This window comes from Panthera leo, chromosome B4 (genome assembly GCF_018350215.1).
Source record: "Panthera leo isolate Ple1 chromosome B4, P.leo_Ple1_pat1.1, whole genome shotgun sequence".
NCBI lineage: Eukaryota > Metazoa > Chordata > Mammalia > Carnivora > Felidae > Panthera > Panthera leo.
The window spans coordinates 123,761,659-123,782,216 of NC_056685.1; the positions used below are offsets into that span (position 1 = coordinate 123,761,659).

The 20,558-nt window shown below is 49.1% G+C and overlaps 1 protein-coding gene across 3 annotated transcripts in view; it reads left to right on the plus strand.

Annotated features, from left to right (window-relative positions):
• Window positions 1-9,187, plus strand: part of TXNRD1 (thioredoxin reductase 1) — a 94,091-nt gene extending 84,904 nt beyond the window's left edge. For all 3 annotated transcript variants that reach the window (XM_042947571.1, XM_042947572.1, XM_042947569.1), the window contains one exon: window positions 7,264-9,187. In XM_042947571.1, coding sequence (XP_042803505.1) covers window positions 7,264-7,326 — 63 coding nt within the window. In that variant the 3' untranslated portion in view covers window positions 7,327-9,187. The remainder of the gene's footprint in view (window positions 1-7,263) is intronic.
• Window positions 9,188-20,558: the final 11,371 nt, after the last annotated feature.

A 20,558-nucleotide genomic window follows, 5' to 3' on the forward strand; every position in this document is an offset into this window, starting at 1 on the left:
ATTCCGACTGGTGTCAGGTGGTATCTCATTGTGGTTTTGCTTTGCATTTCCCTGATGATGAGTGATGTGGAATATCTTTTCGTGGCCATTTGGATGTCTTTGGGAAAATGTCTGTTCAGATCTACCTATTACTTAATTGCGTTATTGGATTTTTTGCTGCTGAGTTGTACATTTTTTTTTTATACCCCTCCGTATGAAACCAGATTTTGAAAAACCAAAATGTTCTGACCCTTGACTATGGAAATACTTTTTTTTTTTAACTTTTTTTTAAACTTTTTTTTTTTTAACGTTTATTTATTTTTGAGACAGAGAGAGACAGAGCATGAACGAGGGAAGGTCAGAGAGAGGGAGACACAGAATCTGAAACAGGCTCCAGGCTCTGAGCTGTCAGCACAGAGCCCCACGTGGGGCTCTAACTCACAGACCACGAGATCATGACCCGAGCCGAAGTGGGCCGCTTAACCGACTGAGCTGCCCAGACGCCCCTGGAAATACTTTTTAAAGCTTCTTAATCGAGGGAAAGTGAAATTTGATTTGTAGGGAATTTTTAAGGACTCTTTTTCTCCGTGTTAAATGGTGGGTCTAGCTTGGGCAGCAATTGGATATGCTACTAGACCCATTGGTTTTTTTCACGTCCAGCCTCATGCTGTAGGGAGGTGGCACACAAAACGCCCCCGGAATGTTTGTTACTAGTCCACATGAGGTATGGATGGAAATGAAAAAGGAAGGGTTAGAAACTTTAAGACCTATTTGACAGTATCCGATCTTGGCTTTTAATTTTACATGCCTTTTAAATTTCATTTTCTAATACATTTTTATTGAATTTCACAAATGTTAGTCCACGAGATGGATTCGAAGTAATAATTTAAAAACTGGTCTGAGCACTGTTCTCAAGTGTTCAGAACCAGCCACAGCTCCCCTGGCCGGCTGTGCGTTGTTTGCGGAGCGAATCGCTAGAGTGGTCTTCATACGGTTTTGATAAAATAACCTGGGCAACTGAGCGATCTTTGGTTCTGAGGAGTAATTACTTAGAAAAGCAGACAGATTTGTCAGTTGAGGAATTGCTATAAAAGGAGGAGAGAGTACTCTTGTTTTGAGGACTGTGGTGTCAGTACAGGTGGCGGGGGTGGGGGTGGGGTTGTAACGCTTGGAGAATCAGTAACGCATTAGTGCTATTCAGTGTGAAGGTAGGGCGGTGATAATTTATTCCGGACTTCTGAGCAGCAGTAATTGAATAGGAAACTGATGGCACATCACTTAGAGGAGTAATTTCAGCTAACCAAGTTTATCCGTAGGGGAAAAGTAATAGCTCGAGAGGAGAGAACGTTAGAAAAGACCCCTGTGAAATGTTTTTAAGTGAATCTTAGTGCCGAACATCGGAAGTTTTAATTAGCAACATAGTTGTGGCCTAGAGTGGAGGGTCTTGTGAGGCTGGGAGGTAGTGGCAGACCAGAATTGAGGTACAGCAGCCCTTGACCTTTGTAAGTGCTCTTTGTGTTGGGTTAGAAAAGCATGAAGAGGCAGCCTCCATGCTCATTTTTAAAGTATGTGTTTTATGAAAATTCTTTTTTTTTCCTTTTATTTTATTTTATTTTTTCTTCAACATATGAAATTTATTGTCAAATTGGTTTCCATACAACACCCAGTGCTCATTCCAAAAGGTGCCCTCCTCAATACCCATCACCCACCCTCCCCTCCCTCCCACCCCTCATCAACCCTCAGTTTGTTCTCAGTTTTTAAGAGTCTCTTATGCTTTGGCTCTCTCCCACTCTAACCTCCTTTTTTTTTTCCTTCCCCTCCCCCATGGGTTTCTGTTAAGTTTCTCAGGATCCACATAAGAGTGAAAACATATGGTATCTGTCTTTCTCTGTATGACTTATTTCACTTAGCATCACACTCTCCAGTTCCATTCACATGGCTACAAAAGGCCATATTTCATTCTTTCTCATTGCCACGTAGTACTCCATTGTGTATATAAACCACAATTTCTTTATCCATTCATCAGTTGATGGCCATTTAGGCTCTTTCCATAATTTGGCTATTGTTGAGAGTGCTGCTATAAACATTGGGGTACAAGTGCCCCTATGCATCAGCACTCCTGTATCCCTTGGGTAAATTCCTAGCAGTGCTATTGCTGGGTCATAGGGTAGGACTGTTTTTAATTTTTTGAGGAACTTCCACACGAAAATTCTTAAAACAGCTATGTACAAATAAAATCTTTTAAGAAATTGACCTCATTAGTTTTCTCATCTAGACCAATCAGCAGTGGCACATGCTTTACCATAAGCATGTTATTGGTACAAGAAAAATAACTAGGAGCTCTTTTTTAAAAAATCTTGCATTTTTGATGGGTTTAGTTTTTTTTTTTTAAGTTTATTTTACTTATTTATTTAGAGAGAGCGTGTGAGCAGGGGAGGGGCAGGAGAGAGAGGGAGAGGGAGAATCCCAAGCAGGCCCTGTGCTGTCAATGTGCAGCTCGAACCCATGAACCCCATGAGATCATGACCTGAACCGAAACCAAGACTTGGATTCTTAACGGACTTGAGCCACGCAGGTGCTCCCGATGGGCTTAGTTTTCTATCCAAATCTACCAGTTCTATTTCTAAAATAATTCCTGAGAAATAAAACTTAAGCTCGTAAACTTTCAAAGACTTTTACGTATCTTTGCTAACAGATGAGTGTCTTATTATTTTTTTTAAATGTGAATCATTCATATTTTCTCCTGGCTTCATTTTTGTAATGTTTTAAAATACTGTCCATCGGGTCTATATTTTTTAAGGTGCTGATGATGATAAGGTGCTGATGCAGGAAGTAAAAAGGCTTTGTCACTGCTTTAAGAGTGAAATGAACCAAGGATTTTCTCAGTAATGTTCCTTCTGTACATAGAAGTATTTTCTCCTTTTATTCAGAGGTAGTTTTGGTGCTGATTGTTATTGCTTTGACTTGCATAAATGAAAGTGGCCTTGATTTCTTGTACTTTTTCCTCTTTGTATTAAAAACCAGGAAAGCGGTTATTTCTCAGGAATCAAAGGGGTAGCTGACCAAAAGTTTTGTCCAGGTGTGCCAACAAGGATACGGGCACTCTGTGAGTCTTGCATCCCCTGGGGACTCACCTAAGCCATGGCCTCCAGTCTTACTAGACGCTTAGTGTGGCTGCAAAAGCTTGGCCTGTATGTAGGGGAGGCTAGAAACATACCCGTGTTTCCCTCTAGCTTGCTTGGTGTGGCCAAAAAGGTTTGGATCGCAATCTTAATTATACTCAGCCAAATATGTTTCTAAATTTGATTAACTGAACACAAAGCCTTTTTATGTTTTCGTGACTGGGCAATACGGATGGACAGTTTGGGTGATGATTTGGGTCTGTTCCTCACCGGTGCTCTGTGGGCATCGTGGACCAGCTGCGACCCCACTCCTATGCCGCTTTGCTCCAGGCCCCACTGATGAAAGCAGCCCCTTCCCGGGGCATTTTTGGCTAAGTGGCAGAGGGGAAGGACATGTAAAAATGCGTGCCTTGGTGCTCAGGATTTTCAGAAATGACACATCCCACTTCTGTACATGTGTCCCCAGTCAAAGCAAGCCCTGGGCCCCTAACATCTAATAGGGCAAGAGTATATAATGTGTGGTCTACACAAAAGGTCTTCACAGGGAGGTGAAGGCACTCTATGTTTTGGAAACTAGCAAAAGTCTCAGAGGAGTTCAGTCAGAATTATAAAGACAGGAACTAAGTGTCAGTGTTAACACAAAGATGAGATTTGACAGAGGAGTGGAATCAGACCTCATAACTGATTACTTAGCAGCAGCAATGGAGACAGAATTAAGCATTAATTCCGGATGTATGGCCTGGTAATGGCATTCACCAAGGAGCCGGATTAAGGGTTCAGTCTTGGACACGGTGAGGTGGACGTGCCATCCGGGAAGAGGTGTTCGTTAGGTCTTACTGGCGTGTAGTTGAGGAGGGACACGGTGGCTGGGGAGACAGTGGATTCATCTGCCCGAAAGGGAGAGGCGGGCTAAATGAGATGTGTGATGCGAGGGTGTCCGGGGGGAGCGCTGGGGGTGGGTGCCCTGGGCAGCACCTTCTGGCCTCAGCGGCGGCATTCGTGCGGCACACTGAGTAAGTAGAGCAGGTGGCTGGGCTGCACGGCCCGCCTTCCGGGGGCTCCGCCAGCCAGCCCGTCAGCCCGGGCAGATGAGCATCCCAGCATGCCTGGTGCCGTGGTGGGGGGCGGCCACAAGACAGGGATGTGGGCACGGTCATTCTCATGGGACAGGAAGAGGAAAGAAGGAGTTGTCAAAAGGGAGGTGAGGTCGACGACGAGGGCTACAGAAGGCTGTGCGCGGGGAAAACCGCAAGGTGCCCTCTGGGTTTGGTGGCCGGTGAGTCCCTGATGAACCCCAGGAGAGGTGCTTCGTTGGCCTGGCGGGGATGGAAGCCAGATTGCAGTGAAATGAGGGATAAAAATAGATGATGAGTACTGACAGCTTAAGATTGTGCCTGTAAAGAGGATGAGACGGTGGTGGTAGAGGTGATCCTAAGATTGAGGGAGGATTGTTTTAGGATAAATGCAGTGTGAGCCCTTTTAAATGCTAAGGAGCAAGAACCAATGGAAAAGGCAAGGTGAAGAATCAAAAGGTGTGGGTTCAGGTGATGTGTGAAATGAGAAGGCGAGGGGATGGGATCCAAAGCCCAGCCTGGCAGAAGGAGGAGTTATGGAGGAGGAAGGAGGGGCTCGCCCTGGGTGGCGAGCAGCAGGCAGGTGATGGTAGGAAAATGTGTTCTCCCTTTGTTACGTTTCCCTGAGCTGGAGGAACTTCCTTTAACATTTTTTGGTAGTAGAGGTCTGCTGGTGACAAAGTCTCTTAGCTTTTCTTTGTCTGAAATGTCTTTATTTTGCTTTCTTCATGGAAGGAAGTTCTAGGTTGACAGGTTTTTTTGTTTATTTAGCACTTTGAATCTGTGCTTTGTTGTCTTCCTCTAAAGAGTACTGAGTTTTGTTTTTGTTTTTGTTTTTGTGGTAGACCGTTAATGTCCTTGTGCATCATTTGATCCTTTGGAAACTTGTTTTTACGCTTTGTTAGGGTGGTTTAGAGTAGCTTTTATTCTGGCGCTAGTAGTGCTTAGCCCTATTTTTATTTTATTTTATTTTATTTTATTTTATTTATTTTAATTTTTTTTAATGTTTATTTTCTTGAGACTGAGAGAGAGAGAGCAAGAGAGAGCATGAGTGGGGGAGCGGCAGAGAGCAAGGGAGACACAGAATCACAGAGCCCGACGCGGGGCTCGAACTCACGGACCGTGAGATCATGACCTGAGCCGAAGTCGGACGCCCAACCGACTGGGCCACCCAGGCGCCCCAACCCTGTTTTTAGATGTGGCTTTCTAGGGTCTCTACTGATTGCTCAGAGAAGCCTCTTGACTCTGGTTAGTGAGAACTGGAGCATCTCCCAGCCCTGAGTGGGTTCTGGTGGTGGTCAGCTTCCAGCTCTCTGTCTGGTGTTGTGTCTTCTCTGGCTTCATGGAGCCCTGCCCTCTAGGTGTGCACAGCTTGGTATTCAGCCAGAGATGAGGGGACAGCTCTTCCTCGGGGTGGCTGCCTCTTGGGAATTTGACCCCCCAAATCCCAGCCGCCTCTCCCTCCCCAGCCTCCACTCTGTCTCTTCGAGTCCCGGAGATGTCTGTGTTCTCTCTGGGCTCCTTCCTCCTACTGCACCAGGGTCTTGCAGATGCTTCCAGATGGAAAGCCAGGCCTATTGAAGGCTCACCTTGTTTGTTTCTCTTTGTTAGGGAATTATAGTCACTGCCTGTTGTCTGGTGTTTTGTCCAGATAGCTGGTTTGGTACCAATTACTCAATTAGATCAGGAATGAAAATCTGTTTCTAAATGTATAGAAGTATTAGGTTTCTAAAAATCTTGACTGTAGGCTTCCTATTTGGTAAAACTACAAAGGTAAGCAACTGATGGTAGCTTACCATCGGTAGACTTCCAGACTTTGGATTTGGCCAAGAATTCGCAGTGCATTGCCTGCATTGGCACTCCACAAGAAATTCTACTGTGTGGTGCTTGGGCATACCCGCATTAGAACGAATCAGGCCATTTGGGACTCCTGCTAAAACTAAGATTCCTGGGCCCTACCCTAAATCTGCCATATTAAGATCAGTATAATTTCTGTGTGTTTTAATCAATGTGAATAGACTTTGTTCACCAAAGTATGAGAATCATTGTTTTTGTGTAGACCCTCTTGCGCAGTAGCCAGTAAAACAGCTGCCTGACGATGTTAAGGCTCTAAGTCCGTAAGCACTGAGTGTTTGTAAGGACATGACACGAGGTGGTCTCATCAGTCACTACAGATGAAAGTATCAGTTGGTCAGGCACCCTGGGGATCCAGTCGCCTAGAAGTGACGCATAGCCTCCAACCCATCAATTGTGTGTCTAGCTCTGGGTGCAGGGAGACGACTGGGACATCGCGGAGCCTATCGCAAACAGCGTATCAGCAGTAGCAGGGATAGCCAGCTCTAGGAGCCTGGGTGTGTATGTGTAATATATTCACCGTTTGATAGTCGAGTTCTGTAGTCTGCAGTATGTATCGTATACTAGAGGAACTGAATACTACTCAGTGACAAATGGAAGAATTAGAGCCATTTGTATCCATATGGGTGAATCACGGAAATATAGTATTTCCGAAGAATACTGGGGCCCAGGACGCAGACGACAGAACAGTGCATCTGTCATCTTGCTATTTAGAAGCAAGGTTGTGAGAAACCTACAAAAGGAATGCAGGGAATGTATAGGAATGGTGAGCACTGACTGGGGGAGGGGAGGAAGGAGGTGATGGGTGGGGGGGGGACACACGTGGGGCTCTAACCACATTTGTAATCCCTGAGCTGAGTATATGAACACAGGGGTGTTTGTAATAGTACACTTTATACCTTTCTGCACATCCAAAATATTTCACCCTGCATTTCTTTTAGAGAATTGATGACCAGCCGGGGCGTCTCATTTAATTGTTTTAATCACCCTCATGGTAATAAAGTTCTTCATTAGTTATAATCTAAATTTTTTTCTTTCACCTTGGTTTTAAAATGTCTTTCCCCTTTTATCCTCGGGAGAAGTTGTGACATTCCTGGTCATGTCACTTTCCTGTTTTTATTCATTTGAAGTGGTCCCCCAAGTCACTCTTGATAGGAATGGTGCTGTCTGTTCTAACTCCCTGTTAACTCATCTGTTCAGGTGTCTGAAAATCTCATGCTTTGTCCTCCCCGCAGGTATTCACAACCTTGTCGGTGACCAAGCGCTCTGGGGGAAGCATCCTCCAGGCTGGCTGCTGAGGTTAAGCCCCAGTGCGGATGCTGTTGCCGACACTCCAAGCCACTGCTGCGTTAACTTGCCCAAGTCCAAGGTGCAGATTTTAGGAAGGGTTTTGTGCTTTGGCACCCGCGTGTCCCGCGCTGGTGGCACCCAAGGCCCCCCTTGGATCTCTCGGGTAGCAGGTGGTGGATGGAAGGCAGACAGCGTCGCACTGGGGTCACCGTGACGGACTGGAGCTGACACTCGGCAGCGCGTCGGAGGGCGCGTCCATGAAGTCACCGGCCCCAAGCCCCCGCGGTGGGCGGTGATGGAACAAGTGCCGAGCAGTTTTAGCGCGACCTCTCCTTTCTGGATTTGCTTATTCTCACTGTTTAGCTTTCTCAATTTGATCACTTTTTTCCTTTTTTTTTCCCTCCAAGGTGTACGTGATTACTAGAGATGAGAAACGTTAGCAGTCGATTTTTGTCCAAAAGCAAGTGTTGTCTAGAGTGTGCAAGTAAGGTGCCTCGCGCATGAGAGGCACTCGGAGGCTGCATAGGCTTGTCCCGTGAGAGAGAACGGTCCCGGGAGTCAAGTGACTCACCTGTTGAGCAGGGTCTCCCCTAATGAGTTCCGTGTCCACCAACGAGTACGTTTATGATTGAGTCTGGCCAAATTTGCCCCATGTGCCACATCACCAGTTGTGAGGTGACGGCCCCTTGGCCAGCCCGTCTCAAGCGACGTTCCCCGGCGTGGAACTTGTAGCATGGTTCCTGCCAGTACTCATCATGGAGGCAGAGGTACACCTTAGATGGGGAAAAACAATAAATGTTTTCCTTTACTTGGTTTATTGTGTGTCGGTCAAAGTGAGCTCTTTTGCAATAAGAAACATTTAATTTGTGTAATACTGTTTTTTTGTTGTTGTTGTTGTAACTTTAGCTTTAAGTTAAACACACAGATATCACGGCCTTACTTTTCACACGTGCTATATGTATCTGCCCCTTCCTAAGAACCACATTCATAGGAAAATAGGTCTTCCCACACTTAGGATTTAACTCTTCTGTGGTGATCGTTTTTTTAAGGAAGCTATTAATATCGTAAGTTATTATTTTTGAACACAGGTGGATGTGAAGGATTTTCATTGAAAAACCGAATGGTTTTGACTTTTTCTGCTGAATGGATGACCGTTGCTGGCAGAATGGTGGCAGGTTTTGCGCTCCGTTAGCTTTCCAACTCGTCTTATTACAAAGAGGGATTGAGTCTGCAGCTGTAGATTTCTGCGTGAATGTGCTGACTGTTCCAGGATTACGTGGAGGCCACCTTCTCTTTCTCTGAGTTGGCTTTTAAACGTGTGCTGTGACCACCGGGCCTCCCGTCCGCAGGCCCTCCCCTCCGCGTGTATTCCAGCCGCAACCCCGAATGCTTGGTTCAAAGTACATTTCTTGGTCACCTCAGGGACCTTCTGCGCCTGCCTGGCTCTTAGTCAGCAGAGCGCCTGCACCTGCCCCCCGGGGCGCTGCCTCCCACCCTCACCCCTGCAGTGCTGTGAAGAAGGTGGGAAGGGACAAAGAGGGGAGTTGAGGCAGTTGACTGTGTTCGGTTTTATTTATTTTTTTAACCGTTTTTTTTTTTTTTTTTTTTTTTCTCCAAGCCTGCCAGTCTCTGAAGTTAGAACAATAGGCAGTATGATTTTCGTGCCTAATCATGTTGTGATTCTCTCTTCTTAGTGGGATGGAATGTTCTGTCCCCCCAAGAAGGATTACACTTTATATATAGATTTGTCTTATTTAGATTCTGTAATTGCCCACTGTACTGAGATTCCTATTAAATTCCATGTATTTTTGTTATGTATCTTCTGGGAAAAACAGACAATGTGAAACATTAAAAGGTATTAATATCCACCCTGTGTGCCTCCTTATTGAATGGTGTCGGGATTCTTCGCCGGATAGAGTTCAGGTTCTGCGTCGACGATGACGAGAACTAGCTGCTGAGATTTACGTGGTGGTGCTGTTGGCTCTTCCAATTCCATCCTCCAGCTTACTTGAGGTCGTGACCTTTAGAGCGGCACCAGCCCCCCACCCCGCCGCCCCCAACCACACCCAGGTGCACTCTCTCTCCGTCCCAGCACTCCGTACGTCCGCAGCTACGTACCCCTGTTACCTCCCCACACGGCCGCGTGCGGGTCTGTAATCCTTCCTCTCCGGACCGAGCAGTCCTTGGGTACGGATCCACTGGTTATGACCATTCCGGCTTCTGGCCGTGTCTGGCACACGGTAGGTGTTCAGGGCTCAGTTGATTCACTCACGTGCACCTGATTTTCTTATGCATCAGTTGTTAAGCAGAAATGTCTATTTTGTGTTAACCCGGACCAAAACCTTTCCAAAACGTCTGTTCCATCCCGGGCGATTGCCGAGGGCTGACAGCATTAGCCCGGTGTGTGTTTGCCGCAGCACGTGCCAGGCCCTGTGTCCTGACCCACTCTGGCTGTCCTCATCCTTCGTCCTCCAGCAGCTCTGCCAGGAAGTACTCCCGGACCCACCCATTTACAGATGGAGAAACAGCCCCAGGTAGGAATCCTCGCTCAGGATTACACTGCTGCTTAGTGACGCAGCAAGCGTTCGGACCCAGAGCTAGGTCTGTGACGTCACAGGCCCAGCCTCTTCGCCGCCTTTCCATACTGCCTCCCCTCCGTCTGTGACACCTGCGAGCTCTCGGGGCTGCGGAGTCCGTTCCCGGGGCCCCTCTCTTCTCGCACGCCGTTGCACGGTGTTGTCGGCACAGTTAATACATACTCCGAGGTGTGTTAGCGCTTTTCCTGACTGGTCTCTACACTGCCAGTTTATTTCCACTCTTTGTAGAGCCAGGATTTCATTGCTCAGACTTCCCTCGCCCCAAGCCCTCAGTGTCTATCGGGGGCCTCTAAATAGGCACATAGTCCCCTGGCGGACACAGGGCCCGTCACCTGCACCTGTGACCTCTGCTGTCACTTGCCCCTTCTGGTCACGCCTGCTCTGTGCTCCACATACTCTCGACTCCTGACCTCCCTGCTCCGGACCGCCTCCATCGAGGATTCCCTCCATGCACTCTGTGGTACTCTGTGTTCTCTCAAGAGCACTTTGAATTACTCTGCGTGGAGACTGCCGTATGTGTCTTGTCTGTCTCTGGCTCTAGATAATCAGGGTTCTTCCCCTCCGTCGGCCCCCCACCCCGCCCCCCCAGCTTCTAGCACAAGGCCTGCAAGAGGCTTGGCTGATGGAGCCTCTTACGCCTGGCTCAGGACCTATCGGACAAGGCCACTTTAGGGAGCCTGTTAATCTCTCCTCTTACCTCAGGAACCTTTGATTCTCATGTTAATGAGAGCTGAAGAGGCGGAACGTGAAACCCGTCCACCTCAGCAAGGAGGAGAAAGGCAAATTAAACTGCTTTGAGAAACCATTGCGTTCCACCCACACCGCACATTTTGAGTCTGACGGCATCGAATGTTGGCAAAGGTGTGGAGCGAATCGAGCGCTTACTTACCATTGGCAGGAGTGTAAATGAACCGGTACAGTCACTTTGGAAGACAGTTTGACGTTAGTACGAGGTGAAAGCTGCACAGCCTGGTGCCCGGCTCTTCCACGCTCAGATACACAGCCAGCACAGTAGGCGCGTACGGGGATCCGTGGCGCTGTGAGGAACAGCAAAAAGCAAAACCTGGAAGCAGCCCCAGTAGCCATCAGATGAGGACGGACACACGAATCCACGCAAGAAGACTGGAGCAGCCGTAGCAAGATCTAGAACACGAGGGATCGGTCTAAAGCAGTGCTGAGTGAGAAAGTCACAGAGGAATACGTACAGTGTGATTCCATTGCGTAAACAAACAGGCAGAACTAGGCAGTGTGTGTGTGTGTGTGTGAGAGAGAGAGAGAGAGAGAGAGAGAGAGAGAGAGAGAGAGAGAGAATTGGCATAGAACTGTAAGGGAAAGCAAGAGAATGACAGTTGAAAATGAAGGATCCAGAGTGTAAGCTGCTCGTTACCAACTTAGAGTGGAGGATGGGGTCACTAAGCGGCCGCTAGGAACCAAAGGTCCCTTTCCTAACCCCGCTGGAGCACTTCTGCGTCTGTTGCGTCATTATTTATGGTTTTTAGGGATGTTCCTTTGTGTCTACGCAGCACTTCTTTCAAGCGGCTTTAAAAGGGGAGGGGGCAGCTTGCAGGTTAGCCGACTGGGAGGGAGCCCGGACCGTCTCCGAGGAGGTTTCGCACGCAGAGCTAGGAGACCAGGGTCTGAGGAGAGAGAACCCAGACGTACGTCCTTCTCTTGTGTTTCTCAGATGCCGTGTTTTGTTTTTGTTTTTGTTTTTTTTTTACAAATTGAGGGTCTGTGGCGACCCTTCATAATATTGGTGCCGTTTTCCCAACAGCACCTGCTCACTTTGTGTCCCATTTTGGTAATTCCGGCAATATTTCCAACTTTCTCATTCTTCTGTTTGTGACCGTGATCTGTCATCTGATGTTACAACTGTAATTAGGGGCCACCACGAAGTGCTCCCGTACAAGGCCGTGAACTTAATCTAGAAATGTGGTGCGTGTTCTGACGGCTCCACCAACTGGCCATTCCCCTGTCTCTCTCCCTCCTCTTCTGTGAGACACAGAAATATTGAAATGAGGCCAATTAATAACCCCACAGCGACCTCTGCATGTTCAAGTGGAAGGGAGAGTCTGTCACTTTAAATCAAAAACTAGAAATGAGTCAGCCTGGTGAGGAAGGCATGGCAAAAACCACGACGGGCCCAAAACAGAGCCTCTTGATCCAGTTAGCCAAGCTGTGAACACGAGTTCGTGAAGGCAAGAAAAGTGCCACTCCAGGGAACACGTGAGTGATGAGAAAGCCAAACAGCCTTCTTGTTGATACGGGGAAAGTGTGAGTTTTCTGGATGGAAGAACAGAGCGGTCACAACATCCCCCTTAGGCCGAAACCTAACCCAGCGCAGGGCCCTGAGTCTCTCCCATCCCGTGAAGGCTCAGAGAGGTGAGAAAGCTGCAGAAGAAAGGTTGGCTCATGAGGTCTGTAGGAAGAAGCCGTCCCTATCACATAGAAACAAGGAAAGTGGCTTCTTGAGCTGGAATCTACTCCTGGTGAAGATGCTGTGAAAGTGTTCAAGTGTCAAAGGACTTAGAATTTCACATACACTTAGTAATACAGTGGCTGAGTCTGAGAGAATGGGCTCCCCCAATTTTGGAAGAAGTTCTGCTGTGGGTAAAATGCTGTCAGACCAGCATCGCATGCTACAGAGAAGTCGTTTGTGAAGGCAAGAGTCGGTCAACGCAACAGACTTCACTGTTGTCTTATTTTAAGGAACTGCCACAGTCACCCCAGCCCCCCACAGCCAGCGCCCGGAGCAGTCAGCAGCCGTCAACATCGAGGCAAGACCCCCCACCAGCAAAAAGATGACGACTCACAGAAAGCTCAGATGATGGCTGTTTTATATTCTTTTAATTTTTAAAAATGTTTTTATTTATTTTTGAGAGAGAGAGAGCGCACAAACAGGGGAGGGGCAGAGAGAGAGGGAGACACAGAATGCAAAGCAGGCTCCAGGCCTTGAGCTGCCAGCACAGAGCCCGACGCGGGGCTCGAACTCACGAACCATGAGATCATGACCTGAGCCGAGGTTGGACACCCAACTGACTGAGCCACCCAGGAGCCCCAATGGCTATTTTATTTTATTAATAAAGTGTTTTTAAACTTAGTTATGTACTTTTTTCCCCTGACATAATGCTACTGCACACAAGAAGCTATAGTTTAGCATGAGCATAACTTAATGTACCAAGAAACCAAAATATGTATCATCTCACTTTATTCTCACACTGTATCACTGGAACTGGACCGGCAGTGTCTCTGAGGTGTGCCCAAACGGCAGAAGGCCTTTCCTGACCTTCACTCACCACGATTGCATCCTTGATCTGAGATCCAGGAGTCGGCTGAACATAAACTTGAGTTTTGGGGTCATTTGTGGCACAGCAGTAGACGATGGGAGCCGAAGAGCGAGGTCAGAGAACAGGCAGGCCAGGTCTCTTCCCTAAACCCACTTTAAATCAGAGCACTCAACTTTGAACATTTCATAAGATTTTATGTAGAAAAAGAAAAGAGCTTTTGTTTTGTTTTTTTCTTCGAGTTTGTGAATTTGAAATTCCACTGCAAGAAAGCAGGATTTTACTGCAGGATGTTTCCTGCTAATGCCCTATAGCTCTGACACCATCCACTGCCCTCTGGGCACTCCTTGGGGGGGGTCTCACAAGGAGCCGAGCAGAGCAGGGATGGGGCGCTTCTGGATCTTCTGGCCGTCTGTGAGTGCCCGCCCCCCACCCCATGACCAGCCTTATGACAGTCGTTTGTCCGTCAGGTACTATTTCATAGTATCGAGATTGGAAAGGGAGGTCAGCTCCTCTGAGTCCAGTTACAGGTGCAGAAACAGAGCCAGACGTGAAGCTGCCTCCTCGACATCAAGGTCAGGGGTGAACAGGTGTAAACAGAGCCGGGACCAGAAGCCATCCTGGCTTGCAGCTATGTGCCTTTGCACAGCACAACACCGCTTGGTTCCTGCCACCATCTCCTTTGTAGATTGTCCCACATGCTTAAAAGCACCAGCCACGCAAGCACACTCTCGACTGCCATGAAAATGAAGGGCAGGAAAGCACGTGCTGACTCTGAAAAAGCCGATAGATAAGCAGGTCCTTGGCCCTGCGGTCGGCACACAGTAGGTGTGCGGGAGTGCATGGCGACTGGCCGGCGGTGAGGCGTGGGGAGCCCGTGGGGTTGGCTGCCCCGCAGGGATGATGGGGATTCCTTCTTGTATGTCAGGGAAATGCGGTGGGGCCTGCCCAATAACTGCAAAAGCAAACACCCTGGGTGAGTGTTTGCTAAATGAATGAAGAGACAGGAGACCAGATTATGGATCGCTCCTTCCATCCGAGGCACAGTGGTTACGAGGTGAATAAACACTATGATGGTTAGTTTATGTGTCATCTTGACTGGATCAGGGGATACCCAGATATCTGGCTACACACTACCTCTGGGCGTGTGCGCGTGAGGGTGTTTCTGAAGGAAATTAGCATCGAATCAGTGGGCCAAGTAAAGACGTTTGCTCTCCCCAGTGTGGGTGGGCACCATCCAATCCATTGAGGGCCTTAATAGAAGAAAGAATTTGGCTTGTCCTACCTGATTGCTTGAGCTGGGATATTTATCTACTCTTGGTGCTCCTGGATCTCAGACCCTTGGACTCAGACTGAGTCTGAGCTGGGCGCCACTAGCTTTCCCGGATCTCTCCAGCTTGCAGACGGCAGATCGCGGGACTTCTCAGCGTCTGTAATTGCATGAATCAATTTCTTATAATAAATCTTTTCCTATACATATATCCTATTGGCCTAGTTTCTCTAGAGAACTCTAAAACTCTGAAGGTGTGTGTGCTCAGGTAAGGCGGGTGAATGCACATAGTTACTCCTTCATTTCTTTTTAAAAAAATGCTATGAATGGGGCGCCTGGGTGGCTTAGTCAGTTAAGCATCCGACTCTTGGTTTCAGCTCAGGTCATGATCTCAGTTCTGTGGGTTCGAGCCCCGCATCAGGCACTGTCCTGGCAGCGTGGAGCCAGCTTGGGACTCTCTCTCCCCTCTTTCTCTGTCTCTCCCCAGCTCATGCTATCTCGCTCTCTCTCAAAATAAATAAACTTTAAAAAATTCTTTAAAACAAAATGCTACGCAGTGCGCCTGAGTGGCTCAGTTGTTAAGCATCTGATTTTGGCTAAAGTCAGGAGCTCATGGTTCGTGAGTTTGAGTACCACATTGGGTGAGCTTGAGCCCTGCTTCTCTCTCTCCCTTTCTCTCCTTCTCTCTGCCCCTCGCACACGCTCTCTCTTTTAAAAAAATGCTATGCAGGCAGGAGAATTCAGCAATGAACAAAAACATCAATAAGTCTTTACACCATAGTGGAGGGAAACAGGCAAAAATAACAAGTCACATGTATGGAATGTGAGCTGGTGTTAAATGCCATGGAGAAAGATCTAAGCAGGGAAAGAGATAGGGGTGTGGATCCCGGGGAAACAGAAAACGGAAGATGGGAAGGCAGAGAGGGGAGTTGTAAGTAGCCTGTGGAAGATTCCAAGCGCTGGCCGGTGCTTTGGGACGCATTCTGGGGCCGGAGCCGGGATGGGGGTGAGGTGAGTGAGGCCCGCTCACTGAAGGCCTCCTAAGAGCGGGATCAGCCCTTGCACAGCTCTGGGAATTGAGTTCTGCCCTCTGGGCTCCACCTGCTTCTCACCCTGGTCCCGAGCACCTGATGGGCAGTCGGCTTTGGGCCGGTTGACATCCTGCCCCAGCCCTGACCAAGGCAGCACGGTTAGAATCACAGCTGTGCCAACCGCTGGGCCAAGTTATCTGCGCTCAGCCTCGCTCAGTTCCCTCCTCGGTAAAATGGGGCTGTTAACTTGTACCTTCCGAGGATGTCTACGAGCGTTTAAGAAGTTGCAAAACATAAAGCACTTAGAACATAACCTTACTGTGTGGAGAGCAGGCATATGGCAGCATTGACTGTTGTTATTACATGATTCGGTCGGAGTGAAGAGTGGAAAAGAGGTCGGAGAAACAGATGCGTAGGCAGCTCCAAGTTCGAGCAAGAGACGGAGGGAGCCTGGAAAGGGCAGTTGCCGTGGAGAAGATGGGGTAGTAGGTATGGAGAGAAGAGCAGTAAACCCGATTGTGACACGGCCGTGTGTCATTCCACAGTTATGTATAAATTCCCTACTGTGTGTTTGGAATTGTGCTCAGAACTGGCTTGATGGGAAAGCCAGGGTAAGTTCAGTCTCCCCAGACAGACCCCGGGGAACACAGGAGACGGGCACACGGCGGCCTCAGCTCAGTCCCCAGCTTCCAGCGGGCACTTCGACAAAACAAGCCTAAAGCAGCTCATCCGTTGTCCTGGAAGGACTCACAGGTGACTGAGGGGCTGTAGGTCTAGCAATGGGATTCGGGCTGTGTCCCCAGCAGCGCTCAGGGCTTTAGACCTTTTAAAAAGTGCTTCAAAACATGAAGGAAAAAAGTTAACCCAGGAAAACTGCAATGGAGAAATCATTTATTTATATTTTTTAAAAATAAATTTTAGTGTTGGGGTGCCTGGGTGTCTCAGTCGGTTGGGCGGCCGACTACAGCTCAGGTCATGATCTCTCAGTCTGTAAGTTCGAGCCCTGCATCGGGCTCTGTGCCGACAGTTCAGAGCCTGGAGCCTGCTTCCGAATCTGTGTCTCCCTCTCTCTCTGCCTCTTCCCTGCTTGCTGTCTCTCTCTCTCTCTCAAAAATGATAAAAACATTAAAAAAAAATTTTAGTGTTTATTTTTGAGAGAGAGCGAGAGAGAGAGAGTGCGAGCAGGGGAGGGGCAGAGAGAGGGAGGGAGACACAGAATCTGAAGCAGGCTCCAGGCTCTGAGCTGTCAGCACAGAGCCCGATGTGGGGCTTGAACTCACGAGCCATGAGATCATGACCTGAGCCGAAGTAGGATGCTTAACCAACTGAGCCACCCAGTTGGAGAAATCTTTAAATGTCTACCTAACATGATCTCAACTAATCAAACGCAATTGAATCTGGCTCCCATATACTTGTAAACATTATAGTTCATATGTCTGGGATGATGTGGGGGCAACGTGCTAATACAAGTGTGTAGGAGAACAAAGACCTCAAAATGGCCCCAGAGGAGATGCTCAAAAGAGGCATTATTGATGGAAACTTCAGGTAAGGAGAACAAAAGGACTGCACATGCAAGGCACTTTACGTGCAGCGGTTCGACGAACCCTTGTAAGAAGCCTCGGAACTTTTGTACCCATTTTTTGGGGGGCGGGGGGGAGATGCGGCTCAGAGTCAAGCATCCACTCATCAGTCCAAACTCACGGGGATGTGAAGTAGCACAAAGAGAAGGTGTGCCCCCTGGTGTTCATCTGTGTGAACAGCAGGCTGCCGCTGCCGCCTCCCACTTCTAATCCATTACTTTTTTTGGAACACAAACTATTCAGCTGAGTGAAGAAGCCCGCTGAGCTAAAAAAGTTACAGGACTTGCACATCAAGAGGGCAGGACATACAGCTGGGCAGACGATGCTGGGAAAACTCCATCAGTAGTTGTGTGACTGTCAAACAGGATCCGTGTCTAACACCCTGTAACAAAGGTAGCCTCGAAACAGACCTAAGTGCATGCGTGTGGCACAAACATCAAGTGTGTACGGTAATATAGGAAAATACGTCGGTGACCCGGAGGTGGGGACGGACTGCTAAACCGTGGTCTGAAAGCATGGACCGTGAGGCAAAAACATCGAATGGACCGACTGGGAAAAGACAATCTCAGCGTCTAACACTGACAAGGGACTTAGAGCCAGATGACTCCAAGGAATCCTGCCCCGTCCTCAAGAAGACAGGGCCCCCGAAAGAAAACGGGCAGAGGACGCTGAGCTGGCTGTTCCTTGAAGAGGACAGATGTGCAGGCTCACGAGTGACTAAGAGGTGAATGGAAATGACAGGAGGTCACGTTATCCTCGTAAGATCTGCCGACACCAGAGGCTGATGAAGGCCAAGCGAGGGGACTCTTGGGCTGTGCCGATGTGTGTACCCCACGACCCGGCCGTCCTGCCCCCCTGGGGCACCAGCCCCAGAGAGCTCGTACATGTGCGTAAGGGAGCGAGCCTGCCGCTGTCTACTGGAGCGTCATTCAGGGCATCGGGAAGCTGGGCCCGGTCCCGATGTCTCTCACTGGGGGACGGCTGGGTGGGCTGCGGTGGGCGCAGGACAGGGCAGCAGTGTTCCAGATGTGCCGCGACATGGGTCAGAGCAGGAGTGAGTCTGTTTTCAGCATGTGAGGTCCACAGAAGCAAAGGGGCAGTGCTGGGATTCAAGGCCAGGACGGCGACTCTCCGTCTCTTTCTACCCCAGCCCTGCTGCTTCCTGCACACACAGCAGCCTCCAAATGTCCAGGGGAGTCTGTCAGTTGGGTAGGGAGGGTGGGAGAGGGCTGTCACCTGAAAATAACCTCTGAGGGGCTGTGAGCCCCGCCGCCGTGGAGTGGGGCTTCGAGCCCTTGGTGCTGCTCAAGGGTGTAGGGGTGACTCTTAGGGTAAGGAGAGCGCTGGGCCAGCAGGAGGGAGACCCAGAAGGAGAGGCCTGTCTGTGCCAAGGGGTCAAGTGCAGAGGCAGGGAGGAAAAGCCCGTGGCCCCCAGCAGCCAGCCTGGAACCCGCACAGGCCTTTGAAGACAACCATGTCATGTGCAGGAGCTAATATCACACCCTACCCCCAGCTCTAGTGTGGCACCAACCCATGGGAGGGGGACTTTGTGGATGAGTCCCCCACCCCTGCAGGGCGTAGGGCGGGGATTGGCTGCATCACGGGCACCACCCTTCCCTGGTGTCCTTTCTGTGGTCGTGAATTTGAGCCTAATAGTTGGTGAAATGGATTTCTCACGGTGAAGTGAAGAGACAGGACAATGATGAGGAGGGTAACTGCCCTGCCTCCCGTGTAGCTCTCACAGGTTAATGACTACCTTCTTATAAATTTCTTTTTTCTCAAATCTGGTGGCATCTTGCCTGGGTCCATACCCAGGACCCTTAACAAAGGAAGGGAGAAAAGGCCACCGGCAGCTGCTCAGGGCTGGGCCTGCCTGGACTTGTCCCTGCTCGATGTGGAGTCAGGCGGCTCTGGGCCACGTGGGGGGCTCTCCCACGGCCACGTGCAGCATTTAGGAGCTGCTTCCTCAGGGCTTTGCTTGCGGTCACCGTCATGCACTCTGCTCTGCACTGAGCCTCTGAAACAAGGAGGCTCCAGTAAAAGCATTCACTGTGCTGCCCGCCGTCTGAGGCTCCGCCGTGCAGGGTCTCAGCCCACAGGTGGATCCGAGAGCTGGGCATTATTGTCCCATTTTTTAGAAGAACCTCAGGGTGGTAGCACACGTGCGGAATGGGGACAGTCTGCTGTCTTCAGTGAATAGAACACAAAGGGGAAACAACAAGGCGGAAGGAACCAGAGTTCTTGGGTGACCAGCCCTGGAGCGCCCTGCCCCCCTCTATCTTGTAGACGAGAGAGAAAGAAGTGTGTCTGGACCCCTCTTTGGAGATGCAGCACTCTGGGGCTCTCTGATACCCCAGCTTAGCCTCTACTCCCGCTAAGACAGCCACTTAAATCATTCTTTGTCCCAGAGAATATTTAATAATGTGAGAGATAGCTTACAGTGAATAGCTTTTGTCAGTATATAAACACAGGAGTTTTAGGGCACTGGAACCACTCCGGATGACGATTTGTCCGGACCCACAGAACGTACGACAACGAGAATGAACCCTGATGTAAACTTGGGACTTTGGGTGATTATGATGCGTCAGGTTCGTGGATCTTGGCAAATGTACCGCTCTGGAGGGGGATGTTGAAATTGGGGGACGCCCTGTGTGTGTGTGAGGGCAGGGGTTATATATCTCTGTCCCTTCCACTCAGTTTAGCCGTGAAAATAAAACTGCTCTAAGAAATAAAGGCTATTAAAAAAAAGAACCACACGACAACCCAATCCAGCTCCAGAGATGTGCGCCAGTGCGGAAGACCCACGCATTTTTCTGTGGCGTGGCCTCAACCTTCTCACGGCCTGCCGAGAGGTCTGCATGGTTGTTTGAAGGTGGCCCCTGGGACCCGGACCTTTTTGCGCCTAGGGAACAAACTGTCTGCGTGAGATGCTCAGGTAAGTCCCCAAGGTTCAGCTGGGCCTCAAGATCTCATGATGCCGGCCACCCACCGAATGAGCAAGAATCCAACGTCACGTGAAACTCGGGCCTGCTGCCGTGTGGCTGTCACATGGCTCGTGGCACCAGAGGGTGACTATGACCACACAGGCACTGCTGAGCGTGTTTTCATCCGACCCCGGGAAACTAATCTCTGCGGAAAACGGCAGGAGGTGGTTCTCCCTCCCTTTTGTTTATTGGATTCCTAAGGTGTCGTGTCTGAGAAGAAGGAGAGCGTTAGTTGTATTTATAATGACATTCATTAGTGCCTAACTAAAATGCATTAATATTTTATTCGTGACTGTTAAGTGCTGGCAGGCCAGTGCTGTGCCGAATATGAGTCTGGAGCCATTGCACCAGACCTGCGGCTTCTCTGGAGGAGCTGAGACACGCGTGGGGACCCGTGGGCACTCACACAGCGGGCAGAAGGACCATCTCCAGATGATGCGTTCTTTTTTTTTTTTTTAATGTTTATTTATTTTTGAGAGAGAGACAGAGTGTGA